Source organism: Scophthalmus maximus, chromosome 12 (assembly GCF_022379125.1).
Source record: "Scophthalmus maximus strain ysfricsl-2021 chromosome 12, ASM2237912v1, whole genome shotgun sequence".
Taxonomy (NCBI): Eukaryota; Metazoa; Chordata; class Actinopteri; order Pleuronectiformes; family Scophthalmidae; genus Scophthalmus; species Scophthalmus maximus.
Window position 1 is genome coordinate 1,265,464 of NC_061526.1, and position 17,591 is coordinate 1,283,054.

Consider the following 17,591-nt stretch of genomic DNA (forward strand, 5'->3'; position numbering starts at 1 on the left):
TCTCCCAAAATAAATTAATAAAGGGACTAATACACGGTGATGTAGAGCTATAGAGTTTATAAGTTTTTCATTCTTCTTCTCAAAAATTGAACAACATATTTGGCAAAAACTCAAAAGTTAAAAATTTTCACTATAGGGTATATTGAGCATATATTTCCAATTAGTAGTTCCAAACTTATAAGTGTAATTGAATTCGACATCGGGCGAGCGACACAATGGCGCCCCCGCGCGGCGGTCAAGTGCCTCAGACGACCGTCCGTGGTTTTCGGCAAACTCCGGCTTGAATCGTACACATATGCGAAAGAGGCCGAGCGGCGGCGGAGCTGTCCGGAACATCCGGCTGTGTGTGTGTGTGTGTGTGTGTGTGTGTGTGTGTGTGTGTGTGTGTGTGTGTGTGTGTGTGTGTGTGTGTTTGTAGCTCCTCAACATAAACAGCCATGGCGGAGGCAGCAGCAGCGGCGTCCTCGGCGGCTTCGGGAGTCACAGGAGGAGGCTGGACCAAACACGTAACCTGCAGGTGAGGAACGGACGAGCGACGGGGAGAATTAAAATGTCTTATCGCCCGTGGTTTGACACCCGGAGCGACTGACAACCAGCGAACGGCCAGCTGTTCGTTAGCTGTAGCCGCGCTCGCGTCTGGGTCGCCGCCGCGCCGCGCCGCGCCGCGTTTGTGTGTTGTTGTGGTCTCTCGTGTCGGACCGCAGCCAGCTCGCGAGCCACCCTCGGGACTAATGGGACGCGGCCCGGGCACCGACGGGCGGGCCGTGACGATAGGCCCACGGCTGTCGTACGAACACGGTGATAATATAACGTTTTATAGTGATTCTTCTTCTTATTATTATTATTATTATTTTTTTTTTTATCACTGTCGCGGCACTTTTGCTCCGAGTCTACCGCGGACCCACGGTCGAGTCCGGCGGAGTGTGTACGTCCACCCGTGAGCTGCCACATCCGAGGCTGCGTTCCAATGACGTTCGCGAGGCGAATTTGTTTGTTGACACCGCGCCGCGATTCGCCGTCGCCGGTGTGAAAGTGAGACTAACTGACACTCGGGACGCCACTTCCTGTAGCGGGCTGCGGAAAGAAAGACGTTCATTTGCTCACGACAACTTTTTTTGTCCTCTCGCTCTACACCCTCCAGATATTTCATGCACGGACTCTGCAAAGAGGGCGACAACTGTCGATACTCCCACGACCTGGCCAGCAGCCAGCCCGCAGCCATGACCTGCAAGTTCTTTCAGAATGGAAACTGCGTGTTCGGGGACCGTTGCAGGTAAAATAAAACACGCTAAAATGCTAAATGCATGTGGATGCAATTTAAAAAAATATATATATATTAAAAAAAATTAAAAAGTTCTTTGATGTTTTGCACTCGGCTGACAGTCGCTCAGCCTGTGAAAGTGCAGCCAGCTGTCAAGTTGACAACTTCCCTTTTCTAAAAGTGTCCGTGCTCTGAGCCAAGTGACAGCACTGCAGCTTAGCTGGCAGTGGGATTCTCGGAAGAGTGTTGCCCCTCAAAGTGCATCTGACACCTGAGACTGCTGTTTCCCCTACTGTCAACGCAACATGAGAATCACAGAATTTACAGCATTGCTCTGCCGGAGGGAGATTGTGTGTATTTATGAAATAGGCAGAGGTGTGTGTGTGTGTGTGTGTGTGTGTGTGTGTGTGTGTGTTTGTGTGTTTGTGTGTGTGTGTTGAACTGTGCTCGCTACAGCTTTAGCTTCCTTCTGGCAGTCTCACCGCAAGGCCTTTGTGGAGAACAAAAGGACGGCTCGACCGGCGACTCTCGGAGAGAGAGAGAGAGAGAGGGTTACTACAGCGAGTGTCCCGATCCATCCTGAGAGATCGGGGTGGCACATGATGTTTTGGTCGTGGGTTTGCTTGAATTTTGAAACCGACCATACAAAATCACTTGCACTGTTTCCCCTCAGTACCGTGTTCATTTTCATTAACCTGCCAACGGTGAAAGAATGTCTCAAGTACATTTTGTGTCCATACACATCTTTGTGTCACTCGTCTCGACAGATTTTCTCTTGAACTCGCGCATTAATATTATCTCAACGCTGTTTTGTGTCTGATCATTACTTTACTTTTTTCTGTCTGGAGAGTTTCACATTAGTTGACCCTGCCTGACTGGAGCACACGGCCTTTGTCTGCATTTCACAGCGCTGCTGTCATTAATCTACGTGATTTACAGCAGTGCCTTTTATAATGTATTTAGTCTCAGTGAACGTCGTGTGTTTTTGCAGTTTTGCTGTCTTTGTGGGCGCGCAGGACTTGACTTATCAGAGAGCGAGAGCAAGTACGCAGTGTTCACTGATGGGTTGTTTCGCTGAAGCAACGTAACCATCTCATAAAGCCCTCGTTCGACCCGATGCATCCTGACCAATGTGGAACACTGGCGTGTCTTGGAATGTAGTCATTGGTGTAAATGTGTAGTCAATGGGCTCAAACATTCAGCAGTATGGCCCTTTTGAGAAAGTGATTAGGGCTCCCGGTTTGAATGTACCCAGACAGCTTTTTCAGACAGCGTCTGCTCCGTGTCTGGCTCCAGGAGCATCCCCATAGTTACCAAGGCACTTGTAAGACCACCCCGACATCACCAGGGAACGCATTAATTACTCTCTCACTCGATCGTTTCCTTGAATAGCCTGCCTGTTGCCTTTAGGAAGCCTTTGGCTGCTTGTGTGTATAGCACTAAGCTGCTGCTGCTGCTGTTGTTGTTGTTGTTGTTGTGTTGATAAGTCACATTCCTCCATCATTGTGATGGAACTGCAGTAAGAAAGATGTCCTCATTATTGCCGTGAAACCCCCCCCCCCCCCCCCCCCCCCCCCCCCCCATGGGGCTGCGCACCCCTGTATTATGAGTGCACAGAAAAGCACTCACTGTGGGGGTTTATTATGGTCGAATTCCCTGAGCTCCATCTATTGTGACGGGCTCTGTCTCGCTCTCTCACTCCATCTCTGTGTCTCTCTCTCTCTCTCTCTCCTGCAGCCCCCAGGGCCAGACAGAGTGCACTGCAGCCTTGCATGGCAATTGCATAACGCTCTGTTTTCTTTCTGTGAACTGCACCCCCCCTCCCCTCCCTCCCTCCTCCTGTGCTGTTGCTGGGTTCCCCAGGTTCACTCCACTGCAGCACCCTCCTCTCTCATTTATTTATGCGTAACTCCGACAGCCCTCCTCTTCCTCCCTTCTCCCTGGGAACAGACTGGTTAACAGTGTGTTGCGATGGCGCTCGTCATCATGGAGGACGCTGGAGGAGGAGAGATAGATAGGCCAGGTCTCCTTTTGTACGGGCTGTGTGCACAGGCTGTCATGGGCTGTTAGTCAAACTGCATTATATCCATGGAGTTGACTTTTTTTCTATAAACGAGGCCACTCTTACAGACAGCTCCATGCGGACAGCTGAGGTCTGTTCTCATCAGCAGTGCTCCATTTGTCATGTTATAATGTTTTCAAAAAGAACCACCAAATTTAAATCATCACAATGCACTGATACACTGAATACACTTTTCACTTCTCCTCTCCTCTCTTCAATCAGAGGACGTGACAAATCTGACAAACACCACATGACAAGCTGTGCATGACCCCGTGATGGAGATGGGCGAGTGTGGATGTTTTTATTCGTCTTTGTATTAAAAATTTGTCAGTTTAAACAGTGCTCTATAAAGTATGCCAACTAAAATTCAGTGTTCCGGAAGGGAGCTATACAATGCATAACTACTGTTCCTTTCATATGTTTAAAATGCTTTATTTAACAACCCTGACAGCAAGCCGTAAGGTGCAGTTAATGTTAAACATGAATAAATATTCATGAGACAATTTGGATTATGCTGTGTTCATACAAGACCGTACACTGCATCCAAAATTCTCAAAAGCATGCTCATTTATTTAAATATAAATGTAAAACATTGTGTAAGGTAAATTCCAACACACATAGGAAAATGGATCTGTGTTGGATCAGGGGTGGGAGTTATTTCCTTATGTTACACATACACAGAGTTGGTGGGGACCACAGTAAACCAGGTGGAGGCTCATTAGTTAAGCTAATGGCAAATCGTTCCACACACGCTAAAACGAATTAAGCCTGTTTATCATGGTTTGCCACAAATATTAAAATGTTTCTTTCTCTACCAGCAGTATTTGAATAAGATGCTCAGGCTAATTTAAAAAATGTTGAAAATGCATAAAGAGAATATTGGCAATTTATTGTTATTTTTTTAACTCCCCAAAAATTCATCATTGGATGTACGTAACTATCACAGCTAACACAATGGAAAAAAAGACATATATATGTATGTGGAGCTTAATGAGTGGGAGCCGTGTGTGTACACTTCCGTGTTTGCATGTGATAGTGTATCATACATTATCACATATTGTATGATAGAGAACAAAACTCACTGTGTAGCAGGTGAATCTGCATCAGTATTAGAAATAAAATGAAATATAAGTTTGTCGGAGCTACTCGCATTTTTAGAGATCTGTCTATTGGTTTGTTGCAGTTATAGAATTGTCCATATTCTAAAAAGAGGAGACAGGTTTCCCATGTAGTCAGCAGTTAATGTGTTGCTCAAATGACAGAGCCAAAGATTAGCACACTTCTTTTGAGGGGAACTTGTTAGTCTAGGGTGTGATCATCATCTGACGCACATGTCCTGAAAAAAATTGTACATGATCTCACTGTACATCATGTCATTTTGTAAAATTGTTTTGTGTAAATAAGCTACTGAAAGTGTATATGGAGAGGGGCTGTCAAGCTAGCTGTGCCCTTCTACCAACCAATATTAGCAACGTTGGCTGGGAAATAGTTGAATGCTTAGGTCAGCTGTTGTCTTACGGTAGCTAATGAACTATCAAATATGTTGATGTACCATGAAAGCGTTTAACTATCCACTATCTCCTCAGCTGCTCATCAGTCAGCAAACAGTGAAACGATAACGATCACTGCACTACGCTATTACTGTGCCGATAACAGCATTTGAGCGTCCCACCCGGAACGTGATGTCAGAGGAAAATGGCTGCTGTGTGAAGTCTGTGGAGTGTTTTGCCTTCAAGTTGCTAGCATTAGCTTGATTTCGGGAACTTGTTTATAGTAGCTTTTTATAGGGCAGTAAGAGATTTTGGTTTGCTTTGTTTTTCGACAGAACCGACAGCTCGGGGATGGTGAGGAAATATTCGCAGTTTTTTACAAAACGTGTATTGCTTTCCAATCGCATACTGCCCCTGTAAGTACCAAGATTTGCCAGGTGTTTCTTTGATTATTCTGGTTATTTTCCAAACTAATCATCAGCATTTCTCATGGATTCCTTTAGAAAATGTTGCTTTACCTTTAAAGTATATAAAAAACACCATGATGGACAACTTTATCAGAAGAAATGCTGTCTGAAAACTTTGGAAATCAGATCAGGGCAAAAAGCACAAGAAAGACGGCCCTGAATAATCGGCATGTGTAAACATGTTGATAATCACTCATGAGTCAATCATTTATTGAGTCATATACAGACATATTTAACATGCTGTGTTCTTGTCTCTCTGACGTGATGTAACATCTCAGTCTGTGTCTCTAAAAGTTTTGGTCGTGGTCACTGAAGGATTCTGTATCTTTCTCTTAGGTTGTGAAACTGTAATCCTCTGCATGGCGAAAGACTGCAGAGCTCAACCTACACCTAAAATCAGCCCAGCACAGGAAATGCCAGTTTACATTCCAGTTGCATGCCTATTATTTACAGGGGGGAACAAGGAGAACCAAAATATTCTTTTCACTTCAAAGCACTGGACTGGACAGTTAAAAAGCAGTGTGGCAGGTCCTGTCTCTGACAGAAGGCCTTATAAAACTAAAGATAATGGTCTGGTCTGAACAAATAGAATATACTGAAGAGTCGAGTGTCTTTGAGTTGTCTTTGTCCTCAATGTCTGTTGTCTTTAGTCTCATTGCAGTCTGAGGCCTCGACCAGCAGGTCATATCTTTGGGCACTTCCTACTGTTGTTGAAGCCTACATCTACGCAGTCTTGCTTTTCCTGTTGAATCACCTGACCTTCGCCTGACAGATTATGTTCTAAAGTAAACTTGCAAACCTGTATATGTATTTAAATATATAGGCTACAGGTGGAGGCTATTGGAGGTGGAGGAAATTAATGTTTAAACATGGCTGAAAATTATAACAGCGCAGAACAATTAACTAAAATTAACGATTAATTCAAATGAACACAAATATTGAACCTGGAACCTTAAGGAATTTTGAGGAAAAGTGGCAATTTGTATAAAATTATGAACAGATTATTTCCAGAGGATATTGCAATATATCCTCCGGAAATATATTGTCTGTATTAGGATTTTCATTTAATTTCCACTATCATACATATGTTTTGTGTTCTTCAAAGAAATGAGGTACATTTTCAAACAGAGCAGCAGAGAGGCTGTCGAATTTAGACACGTGTTACTTTCAGCATCGATACATTTTGAATAAACAGCTGATCAGCGCTATGGAGCAGCGTAAGATCCGTTGTCAATACAACAACGGTGTGTTCAGGATCTGAACCGAACTTTGATTAAACAGGTGAACAGCTGTTTGCTCAACAAATGTCCACTACATTTGTAACGATGATAACAACACAGCGGGGCACTCCGCCTCCCCCAACGTGAGCGCACGTACAATGTGAATAATTAGAAAAGGCCATTTCTGAAGAAATTGCGGTGTGAAAGCTGGCTGCTGAAAGGCTGTCGCTAAACTGGATTGTAGGCTTGAATTTGGATGAAGAAGTGAATGAAGCGATTCTAAAGCAATACACGTTTTGTAACAATCACCGAATATTTCCTCACGGCCCGCTAGCTGTCGGTTTTCCGGCTCAGCCCAGGCTCTGTATATCGGGGGGGGGGGAAATGGTGCGGACCACACCACACAACACTGCGAGTTTGTGAACATCACTCCCTGACACCTTAAGACACGTGCTAGCGAACAATGCTATGACTCAGGGGTGTTGGCCTCGTGATCCAGTTTTGATCCAGGTCCATATGTTGTCAACATGAACGGGATCAAATTTCAGTAGAGGGAGACGGGCACAGGATGACATTAGAAGACTCTTATCAACAATATAAACACTATAGTGATGATAATGAAGCTTAAATTCAAGGTAAAGCTAAACTGTCGTTGGAAATGCATTTGCACTGGCTTATGGGGATGAGTAGTTCCTTCGCTCTTAAAATAATTATTTACACAGTCTTGTACCTTTGCCATTTCTTCCTTTTTCCAATAATTTTTTTGCTCAGAATAAAACGTTTTATGGCAACGATTCATCTCATAGCTTATTGGCTTGGTTCTCGGCTTAAAACTCTTTATATAAGGATTTTATGAAATGTCAGTGGAGAAAATGAATGAATGGGAAATTCACTTCTGGAAAGCGGAGCTGTTCAAAAAGTGGGCGGTCACTGTTGCGCTCTACAGATAATCATATATGAGCTACAGAAACCTTTCGAATAATTCGGATAATTGACACCCCATCATTTACTGTTGTCGTCTTGGCAGACGGGTTGCTGGTGGCACCACAAGTGAGTAATGAAGGTCGCATCGGATCAGATGTTTCTCTGCACCGTAGTCTGCCACGCCATAATTATTTTAGTATTTTATTGCAGCAAATCAATGACATACAACAAATCAGTACAGAGTCAGTTCACGTCATAATTCTTCACCTTTTGATTAAACCCTGCTCAACTTTGACTTATGTGTTTCCTCACTTAAAACCCCAAAAAGTTGTAAGGAACAAGCATTCAGGGATTTTTTTATATTTTCTTTTTTCGTTTTTTTGTGCTTGACGAATTATCTCACAACCCCCAGATTGAGAAATACTTGTGAGCATAATTGTTGTTCACTTTGCTGATGGATCAGTTTTGATTTCCTCTCCTTCGGCCCTGTGTCTTTGCTCCGGTCGCACCGTCACTGTGTCAGTGTTGCTGGACACTTGCTCATTCGCAGTGTAACAATCTCGGTCCCGTGTAACTCCCCAGGTTTGAGCACTGTAAACCGGCAAAAAACGAGGAGCTGCCAACCCCGCAGATGCTGCCGCTGCCCTCCGTACCGCTGGCTGGCCCGTCGGACCCAGAACCCAGTGGGCCAACACCTGGTCCAGGGGCACAGGACTGGGTCAACGCTGCTGAGTTTGTTCCAGGACAGCCGTACTGCGGACGGGGTGAGCAACCAGCTTGGTTACACTCAGTACCTACAAAAATGATTTTCATGATGTCCCATTTGATACTTGATGATGATTTGATTCTTTTGTTTTAATAATTGAAACCACCAGTACTCTTCTCTGAGAGGCACATGTGTGGCACACACAAAGACCCGGCTACCTGGGCTATTTGATGCTTCAAGTTTATGTATTCTGCATCACCGCAGTGCGACTCGCTGTCACATTTCGTGAGCTCCTTCAAACGCGGCTGACAAATGCGTCCTTCCACTCCCGAGCAATGGTGGATTCAACGGGGTGGATCCTTCCTGGCTCAACCTATCCCAGGATTCATTGCGCGGCAGTGTTGAACCTATCGAACCTTGGGCAACTGTAGCTCCGTTGCTAGGCGACAGCAGATATGCTGTTGAAATAGGAATTTCGCTGTAGACCAGAGTCTTTCAGCTCTTTTTTGCTTCGGCAGTCGGGATTAGGAAAAAGCTTCTATGTCCCCTTAAGACACGGATGGTATACTGGAGGTCAGAGGACATATCATTTCTGATATGAATTTGAATTTGACTAATAAGTCGATTAAACGTGGTCTCTATCAAGTCAGCTGAACAAGAGGCCTGAATGACGCTGACATGATGCCGCGTTGCTTGCACTGTGGATATGGTGTAGCCACTGTCTGAAAATGAAATTACTAACTCAGTGACAAGATAAAGTGTAAAGGTTGGTTAACTTGCAATATGAGGCTTATCTGTGGAGTAAATTAAAGGTAGAGTGCAGAACGGAAAATTCAGGATTCTCTTCATTACCAAAGCAGGCATGAAAGCATGAAAGCACGAGAAGTCTTTAGTTTTCTGATCACATTTTACAAAATATATGTTTGTAAAACTGTTTCTCTCCGTGTCCAGCTGAGCAGGCGAAGGTGGAGAGCTCCGCCCCCCTCATCAAGGAGGTTGACAGCGACGCGGCACCGGATGACAAGCGGCTGAGGAAGCAGCTCTGTCCGTATGCCGCTGTCGGCGAGTGCCGCTACGGAATCAACTGTGCCTATCTCCACGGCGACGTGTGTGATATGTGCGGCCGCCAGGTGCTCCACCCTACTGACAGCGGCCAGCGCTCCGAGCACACCAAGGTAACAGCTTCCAGACACAACCCCCCGGTGCATTCACTGACCCACCGTGACACACACGTCCTGCAGTCCTTGCAATTATTAGTGGTGTCGGTTTTGCAGTATAAAATACAAATCAAGGAACTTGATACATTTCCTCAAGTCTGGGAATACCACTTAATGCCCCCATACCGTTCAGTTATGTATATACACATTCTTTTGCGGCTGTTTGTTGTCTTGGTAACTGTTTTCAAGCGCTAGTGACTCATGAACTGACTCGAAGAGAAAAGACTCCTGAGTTTGCCGGAGTTGTTTTAAGCACAGAAACGCTCACACTTGTGAAAGTGGTGTTTTATTTCTCTCACAAGTGCAAACACAAAAGTCTGCTCTCTGAATGTTCTCGTGGTAAACAAGAAATAAAGACTGAAGATAAAAGAATTAATAACAGATTTATTTTACAGCCTGAACAATGTATAATTTGGCCAATATACTATAATATAATATTATGGCCACATTTCTTTGTCATAAGGGACTTAGGGAGTCAAATTTTTTTCTTTTCAATATATTTATGGGTATTGGAAATCTTTTAATGCCTAATATTGGCGTCAGCTCCCACATCCATATTGGTTGGGCACAAATTTTTTCTGCTTTTGAGCTGAATTTGTGTCGTTGCACAGTAACACTGGCGGCTGGACAAAACAATAGAATACATAAGAAAAACAATAGCATTATCATTCAATCAATCAATTTTACTATTATATCAAACACTGAAACACCGCACTGAGATATATCACAATCACAGTTATTTGATACTCCATCACAACAGGTCACCAGGTAAACATTTGCTTAATGCTGCTCATATTCCAAATTCCATTCCACTGCTGGGAATGTGCACGAATGTGCGGCACGTTCAACTCTTTTGCCTGGCAAGGACTACTATGTCAATACAATTGTCTTACTGAAAATGAATGCACGGAGCTGTGAGGTTGTTGTTTTTTCTTTTTAGTTTAAGTGCTACTGCCATAAAACACAGCTTGAGAGCGTTACACAACCGGCTAAACCGAGAGGAGGTTGTGGTTTGATGATTGAACGCTTCTCCTCTCCCAGGCGTGCATCGAGGCCCACGAGAAAGACATGGAGATCTCGTTCGCCATCCAGCGCAGCAAGGACATGATGTGCGGCGTGTGCATGGAGGTTGTGTTCGAGAAGGTCAACCCGAGCGAGCGCCGCTTCGGCATCCTCTCCAACTGCTGCCACTGCTACTGTCTAAAGTGCATTCGCAAGTGGAGGAGTGCCAAGCAGTTTGAGAGCAAAATCATCAAGTGAGTCACTTATACTTGTCCAAAAAAAAGGGAAGTGAGGGTTTTTTTTCCCTGGAACATTGGTATTGGTTTTGTTGCACAACACTGAAGTGTCTTTGTTTCCCCAGTAGACTGTAGGCTTTATCACTCTCAGGCTACATGGTAAATGATTTTGAATCTGTATTTTGAAGATTAGTAGTACAGCAGTTTTTTTTTCTGGCTTTTTGGATGTTTTATTTACAGCCTTTGTCACACATTTATAAAAAGTTAATTAGCAACCACAGGCTTTGAAATATTCTCTGGACATCACCGAAGCGTGAAACCTCTTTTTTGAGGTTTTATGGTCAGGATGTCCTGACTGCAGTCTTCTTGGACTCTAATCATTTATTTATTTATTTATTTATTTTCTCCGCAGGTCTTGCCCAGAGTGTCGAATCACGTCCAACTTTGTTATCCCAAGCGAATACTGGGTGGAAGATAAGGAAGACAAGCAGAAACTCATCCAGAAATACAAGGATGGCATGGGGTAATCCGACTATTTCCTGTGCTGAGGGACCATAGAGGATACACATTCATACACTTAGTACACATACTTAAAACAATAACTGTGAATCCAGCTTTTTACCAAATGGTTTCTATCTGCTGGTTCTTCAGCACCTTTAATAAAGATAGAGGTGTGATATTTCTTTAATTTTCTCTCCGTTTAATTCAAAATCTGCTCTTCTACAACAGTTGAGTGTCACCAATTGAAAATTGCACGATTCTCCCCGCATGATGGAGCAGAGAGAGATTTTGAATAGAAAGCTGCCGAGGCCTGTGTGCTGATGTGCTCATAGTCGTACAGCAGTGGGAGGGTGAATGTGTGGGAGTTGGGCAGGGATGGTGGAGAAAAGAAAACCGTCCAGTGCAGACGCTCACTCTGAAATTTGTTCCGTATTTAATAAATGAAAAGCTGCACTGATCCACCTCATAAAGATCCTGAAGATTGATAAGTGTCGCTCAATCGGTGTATTTCAGTGTTCTGCTTTGAGACCATCTAACTTGATGTCCTCTGGTTTGTGTTGTGCAGGACCAAACCGTGTCGATATTTCGACGAGGGCCACGGGACATGCCCCTTTGGCTCAAATTGCTTCTACAAGCACGCCTATCCTGATGGGCGGCTGGAGGAAGCGCAACCCCAGCGAAGAAAGACGGTATCCAACAGCAGAAACCGGGTAACACTCGCTCCCCCGAAAAAACACCCTGCTCTTTCATCAGAGGGCGCTCTCAGCACGCACAGCACATTAGTGCGACTGACAGAGTTACACTGTTAGTTTTTAATACTTCATGGGGACACTTTGATTTACCTCTCCTAGTAACAACCGTGACAACACAGCCTCAACTGTAGCACCCTCTGCTGGCTGTGTAGTAATGTGCAAGGTAACCAGAGAAACATGAGGTGTAATACAAAATTGATATGCACTACTACTACTATTACTATGTTGATGTAGTATTATTATATACGTAATGACCAGTACGACCTCAGCCGACGTCAACCATTAAATTCTATAGAGATAGTGGTGTCACAGGTTGTGTGTATTTGCATCACAAAATTTGAATTACAAAAAAAGAACAAGCCAGGTCACAATTAGTTCATAGATATTACATTTGTAGCATGTTTATTGCCACAGAACATCTACACTGTCTGAGGATTCTTCCTCATAACAACAACCTTGTTTGTTGCAACTTTTGCGAACAGCAATTTGTCAGAGGAGTAAACACAACAGCTTTCTAAAACGTGCAGATATATAGTCTGTGTGACTCCACATGTCAATGGATCTGTGTGGTGTATTCAGAACACCTGAAATGCTTGACTTCAGGCAAAGAAAGAGAATTTTACGAGTTATTGTAGAGATTGAATCTTGACCGTACCTATTGAATTGACCGTCTGAAAGGAAAACGCTGGAGTACTCCACCAATCAGGCATCGTCAGTGCTGCAAGCCCCAGACCAAAGGCTTTACAACCCGAGCAGGGACATTTGTTGGGGTTGACTATTTCTCCGGAACTTAATTCAGACCACGGTCTCCATGGTTGAAACTCACAGAGTTTTCTTGCAACGGTTCCTGCAGTTGAAACGCAGCTAAAGAAAAAATGGGATATCCGTTCAAGATTCAAAGTTCTGTTTGTTAGTTTTATACAATGGTTAGCAAAGGTTCTTGGTTTGAATCCCAGTTCGGACCAACCAACCATCCAGGGCCTTTCTGTGTGGAGTTTGCATGTTCTCCCCATGTCTGCGTGGGTTCTCTCCGGGTTCTCCGGCTTCCTCCCACAGTCCAAACACACGCATACAAAATTGATTTATCTGTTTTGACCCCAACTCGAATCGCAGTCCGGTGTCATATGTTCGACTGCCACCCCTCCTTGTCCCCTCAGACCTCAAGACGAACGCCGCTGTGGGACATCTTCGACGAGAGGGAGAGCACCGACTCCTTCGACAACGACGACGAGGAGATGGTGACGTTCGAGCTGAGCGAGATGCTCCTCATGCTGCTTGCCGCAGGAACCGACGACGAGGTGACAGACTCAGAGGACGAATGGGACTTGTTCCACGAGGAAGAGCTGGATGATTTCTATGAAATTTACCTATAGCAGCCCCCCACCCACTAACCTCCCCAGCCCCCATGTACTGTATACTAGACACTAGAATGGACTGTCTTGTGCGAGTGATGGACCGTAGCTTTTTTTCCCCCCACCCTCTGTATTGTGGCAGTGCCTTTAAGCAGGCCATTAATAAATGAACTTGATAAAAGACAAAAGGAAAAAAAAAAATCCAACACATCGGTGCGCTCGTGCTAAACATTTTCTAGACTTCTATCCTCGTGAGTCTATCTTGTGCAGTTCATGTTGAGGAGAAATAATAAAATTACAAAATGAAGTTGATATAAGATTAAACAGAGGTTATAACTCTTCTGATATTGTTAATAAACAGTTGTTCAGTTCATTTGTGGGTGTGGGTTTGACTTGTTAATGATCTAGCCAGGATGTTTGTACATAATACTGAGACTCTGAGGATGCACTCAAACTTACCCGGCACCATTTACTGTAACAGTGATGGGCATGTTGTAAGATTTTACATACGGTTTCTGAAGGCCGACATGTTTTTTTTCCTCTTTTTTTTCATTATCAAAGTTGCTGATAGCCAGTATATTGTGCTGATGTTTAATAAATGTACCATAATCCCTTTCATGTTGTACTGGAAAGTATTTACAGTATCCCCCCCTATAGCTCTATATACTTTCTTTTTCTAGCATAGATATTTCATGAGACATTTATATCATAATCACACCACACAATCTGCCCATCTCTATGGCTTTGTGTCGTACTGGAGGGGGAATACAAGCCCTTGTTACTCGGACAGTTCAGACACTTGAGCGGCTCATTACATTAGTTTCTGGAGGAATGTTGAAGATGCGATTTTGGTTGTCAAAGTCGGCAAGCGAATGGCAGGATTTCACTACACACTAAATGAACAAATATTGGTCAAAAAGATATTGAGCTTATGAATTTGTCTTGACATTTTTTGAAGTTTTTTGTAGCCTGTCATTGATATAATTTAATAACATGTTTTTACACAACTTCAGCTTTTTCGCCTACACACCACTGGAGAACAAAGGCTGATCTGTGAATTAAAATTTCTCACGCCCGCTAATTTGAGCCCTGCTGCTCAGTGCTGCCACTTGTGACCAGAAGCTGAATTGCAGCAATACTACTGAACTAAATACACTGTATCTTCCACAGTTAACGGACTTTAGGAGATGCTTGGTGACTGAAGTGTCCGGGTTACAGAGATCTCGGTCTTCAATGTGGCTACGAGTTACACGAACGCCACCTTCCTTCTTGTCCGCACGCCTCTGTAAAGCCGTTTAAAATGTCTGGGAAACATGTACTGCCTGTGGATAGAGTGTTTTTTATGTGCAACTAAGGTCAAATGTTATGTTAACATTAGGTTATCCAGGTCTGTTTTTATCGTTCTGTGATTCCTACCTGTAGCTTTGCATTAAAGTCTGATTGGGGCCCCCCTTATACATCGGCAAACTATCAGTCAAATGGACAAAAAAAAGAAAAGATGTAGCACGTCGTTTGAAAATGTTTTACCTTCTCCGGATTCTGAATTTACAGAATCTGCAGGACGTCTGTGGTACCAAAAGTCTAAAGGTTCAACTCTTCAGTATAGAAATTCCAAATTCTTGCAGTGCAGAGAATCGAGGAGCTGAGGGACTTTAAAAGTGTAGATTCACCGACCTGTTGGCTTCGCTGAGTCCTGCATTTTTAGGCTTCGCTGCTCATCTCCTGACTCCTGGTCTTAGCCCGTTGAACTCCACTGGAATTCATATGTTTATACTGAAATGTGTGTTTTCTATGTTCCACAGCCATCCATCCTAACTTGAAATTAAAGTTTATTATCAATCTCTGCACTGTGTCGAGTCATATCTTTTTGAATAAGCGAGTAAAAACACCTTTTTGAGTATTTTGCTTGTACTCAAAGAATTATTAAAAGGTTGCTAGTTCCCCTTTGGCTTGATTGAGCTTCTTTAAGTATCTTTAAGCATCTTTTACAGTCTTGCTCCGGTTTTGTCAGGCCGTTAACTTCACCCTTCGTAGCACTATCATTAGTCTTAGCATCATCGTCAGCGGGACAAGCTCCAGTTAACACAGAATGTTACCTGCCCAGTGCTGTCGAACAGCAGCCAGACGGTCAGAGGCTGCTTGTAGTGGAGCATTTAGCAGATATTGCCTGATATTTTCCCCCAGAATCAGATGGAGACCAAATCAGAGCAAAAAGGAGAGTGAGTGTATCATGCCGCGCTGATCCATTTAGCTACAGAAAGAGCCTATTTGAGGTTATTGATGCCGAAGGAGATTTGTGCCGTTTTTAAAGGTGACATTATGCTCATTAAGGTTCATACTTTTAATTTGTGTTACCACTTGAAAAGGTTTACTCTAATGTTCAGAAAAGACAGTGGTGTTCTCATACTATCCATTCCTGCAGCTCTTCTTTTCACCCTCTGTCTGAAACGCCTGGATTTATTTTAGCCCCGCCTCCCGCTAAACCCCAGTCTGCTCTGATTAGCCAGCTGGCCCAGTCTGATGTGATTGGTCAACCGATTTCAAAATGTGTAGGAAATGTCACGCCCCTTCACCAGAAAAGTGGAGATTCTCAGATTGCAGGCAGGTTTACCTGCAATCCAACTGTGACATCACAGTGAGAGAGAAATCTGAACCACTGGTTCAGAGCTTCAGGCTTTAGGGTTCAGCCAGCTTCCCAAAAAAACCTCAGGGTGGTCTTTTTTCAGAGTTTGTGGACTGGCAGGCTCCACAGATAAACACATTTATGTGCACAAACACTGAAAAAGTGATTTTTGCATCATAGGCCACCTTTAAATCCAAGGTCTCACCAGCACTGTGGATGTGTACTGGTTGTGTTTGTTCACGCATTGTTTGTCTGTAATTGTGACAGATGAGATCACATTTTTTTGACCAGTTAATGGGCAATAAAAATGAAACTTCAGTTATGTTAATCAGGTAGGATAGTGCCCTATGATGTTTTGGATTTCGAGAAATTGTATTTTTCTCAGTATATCCATGTTTGTTTCGGACAGAACTTTATCAATCCCACGCCGGGGATATGTAAGGCAACTGAAACGGGCTGTGAGCATCCCAATGGTCATCTCCACCCTGCCTCCTGTCCTGCCCTGAGCCAAGTTGTACCGTTGCTGTGTTCAGATTTGATGACATTATCAGAATCATAAATAAAGTTTTTAATGTCATACGAGAAGAAACGTGGATAAGTGCAGCTCAATTTGGTTTAGGCAACGTGTTGAAGTGACATTTTACAAAGTGAAACGAAAATAATATGATCAAAAAAACTAAAAACAGGAAAGAGCCACTCTAAGCTGACTTTAAGCCACTTAAAGTCAGCCTAAAAATATTATGTAAAGAAACACGTTCATTTATCAAGTTTATTGAGTGCATATTTGTGCCCTTTTCTGCTGTGATGTCATCAATCACACTGAACTGTTCGTTCATGATCATGGGAAATATTGATCAGTGTGTGGATCATTGTATATAAAATTATGTTTTAATTACTATTTATGGTCACAGTCTCCTCGTGTTGTTCCGAGCTGCAGTGATAGAATAAAAAAGTAAAACACGGTCACAGGTTTTTTCCCAGGTGTACGCGTGCCACATGCCGGTGTCGGTGTTCATGTTCAAGAAAACCTCTTCTTCCTCGCGTGCGCGCTGCTGGAGCTGGTGGAGCAGCGCGCGGGGGTGCGCGGGGTGCGGGGGCGTGTCCGACAACACCCTGGCCGTCGCCCAGTCCTATGGAGCCCACTGGTCCTCACAGGCGCCCGGCAGCATCCGGGAGTTGGAAAACCTCTGCTCCCAGATTGTGGCTTCATTTGGATGATCCCTTACGTGGAAAGCAGACCAGATCATATTACTTTGTGCCATATGACTTGAAATTGAATCCGGGGGGAAAAAAATATGAAAACAGGCTCAAGTTACAGCATCACCTCACCTAAACACGGAGTATTCGAGGTTACCTTAATATGGTGAGTGGAGATTTTTACTTCTTGGTCAGTAAAGACTTTTTTGCTTCTATGGACTGAAAGAAAAGGGCCAAGATACATATTTAGGTGCATTACTTTGTCTATTTGCATCGCATCTTTAGCTGTTTTCTCGACATGTATTTTTTTTTTCTCATTCTGAGCCAGAAATCTACACTTACGTGCATCAAATTTCCAGTTTGATCCCTGTCTATAATCTAGTTTTTAAAAGGAGAGATTTGTTGTCATATAATCCAGAGTTCCTACATGTTCTTTAGATTATTCCCGTGTACAGGGACAGACATTGTGGAAAGAGATGCTTTTAAATTGTGAGGGGCATGAACTGAAAAGCCATCCACCTCCTTTATATCTAGGTGTAGGCAGAGATCTCAGAGAAAATGCAGCTCCGATTAATGCAGCT

At 43.6% G+C, this 17,591-nt stretch overlaps 1 protein-coding gene across 1 annotated transcript; it reads left to right on the plus strand.

The window, feature by feature from the left end:
* The first annotated feature begins 307 nt into the window (after positions 1-307).
* On the plus strand, positions 308-15,034 carry mkrn1 (makorin, ring finger protein, 1). Its single transcript, XM_035614396.2, has 8 exons — positions 308-517; positions 1,142-1,273; positions 8,007-8,188; positions 9,082-9,305; positions 10,389-10,603; positions 10,998-11,108; positions 11,652-11,796; positions 12,996-15,034. Exons 1-8 carry the CDS (start codon positions 438-440, stop codon positions 13,209-13,211), a joined length of 1,305 nt encoding a protein of 434 aa, XP_035470289.1. The 5' UTR covers positions 308-437; the 3' UTR covers positions 13,212-15,034.
* The last annotated feature ends 2,557 nt before the right edge of the window (positions 15,035-17,591 follow it).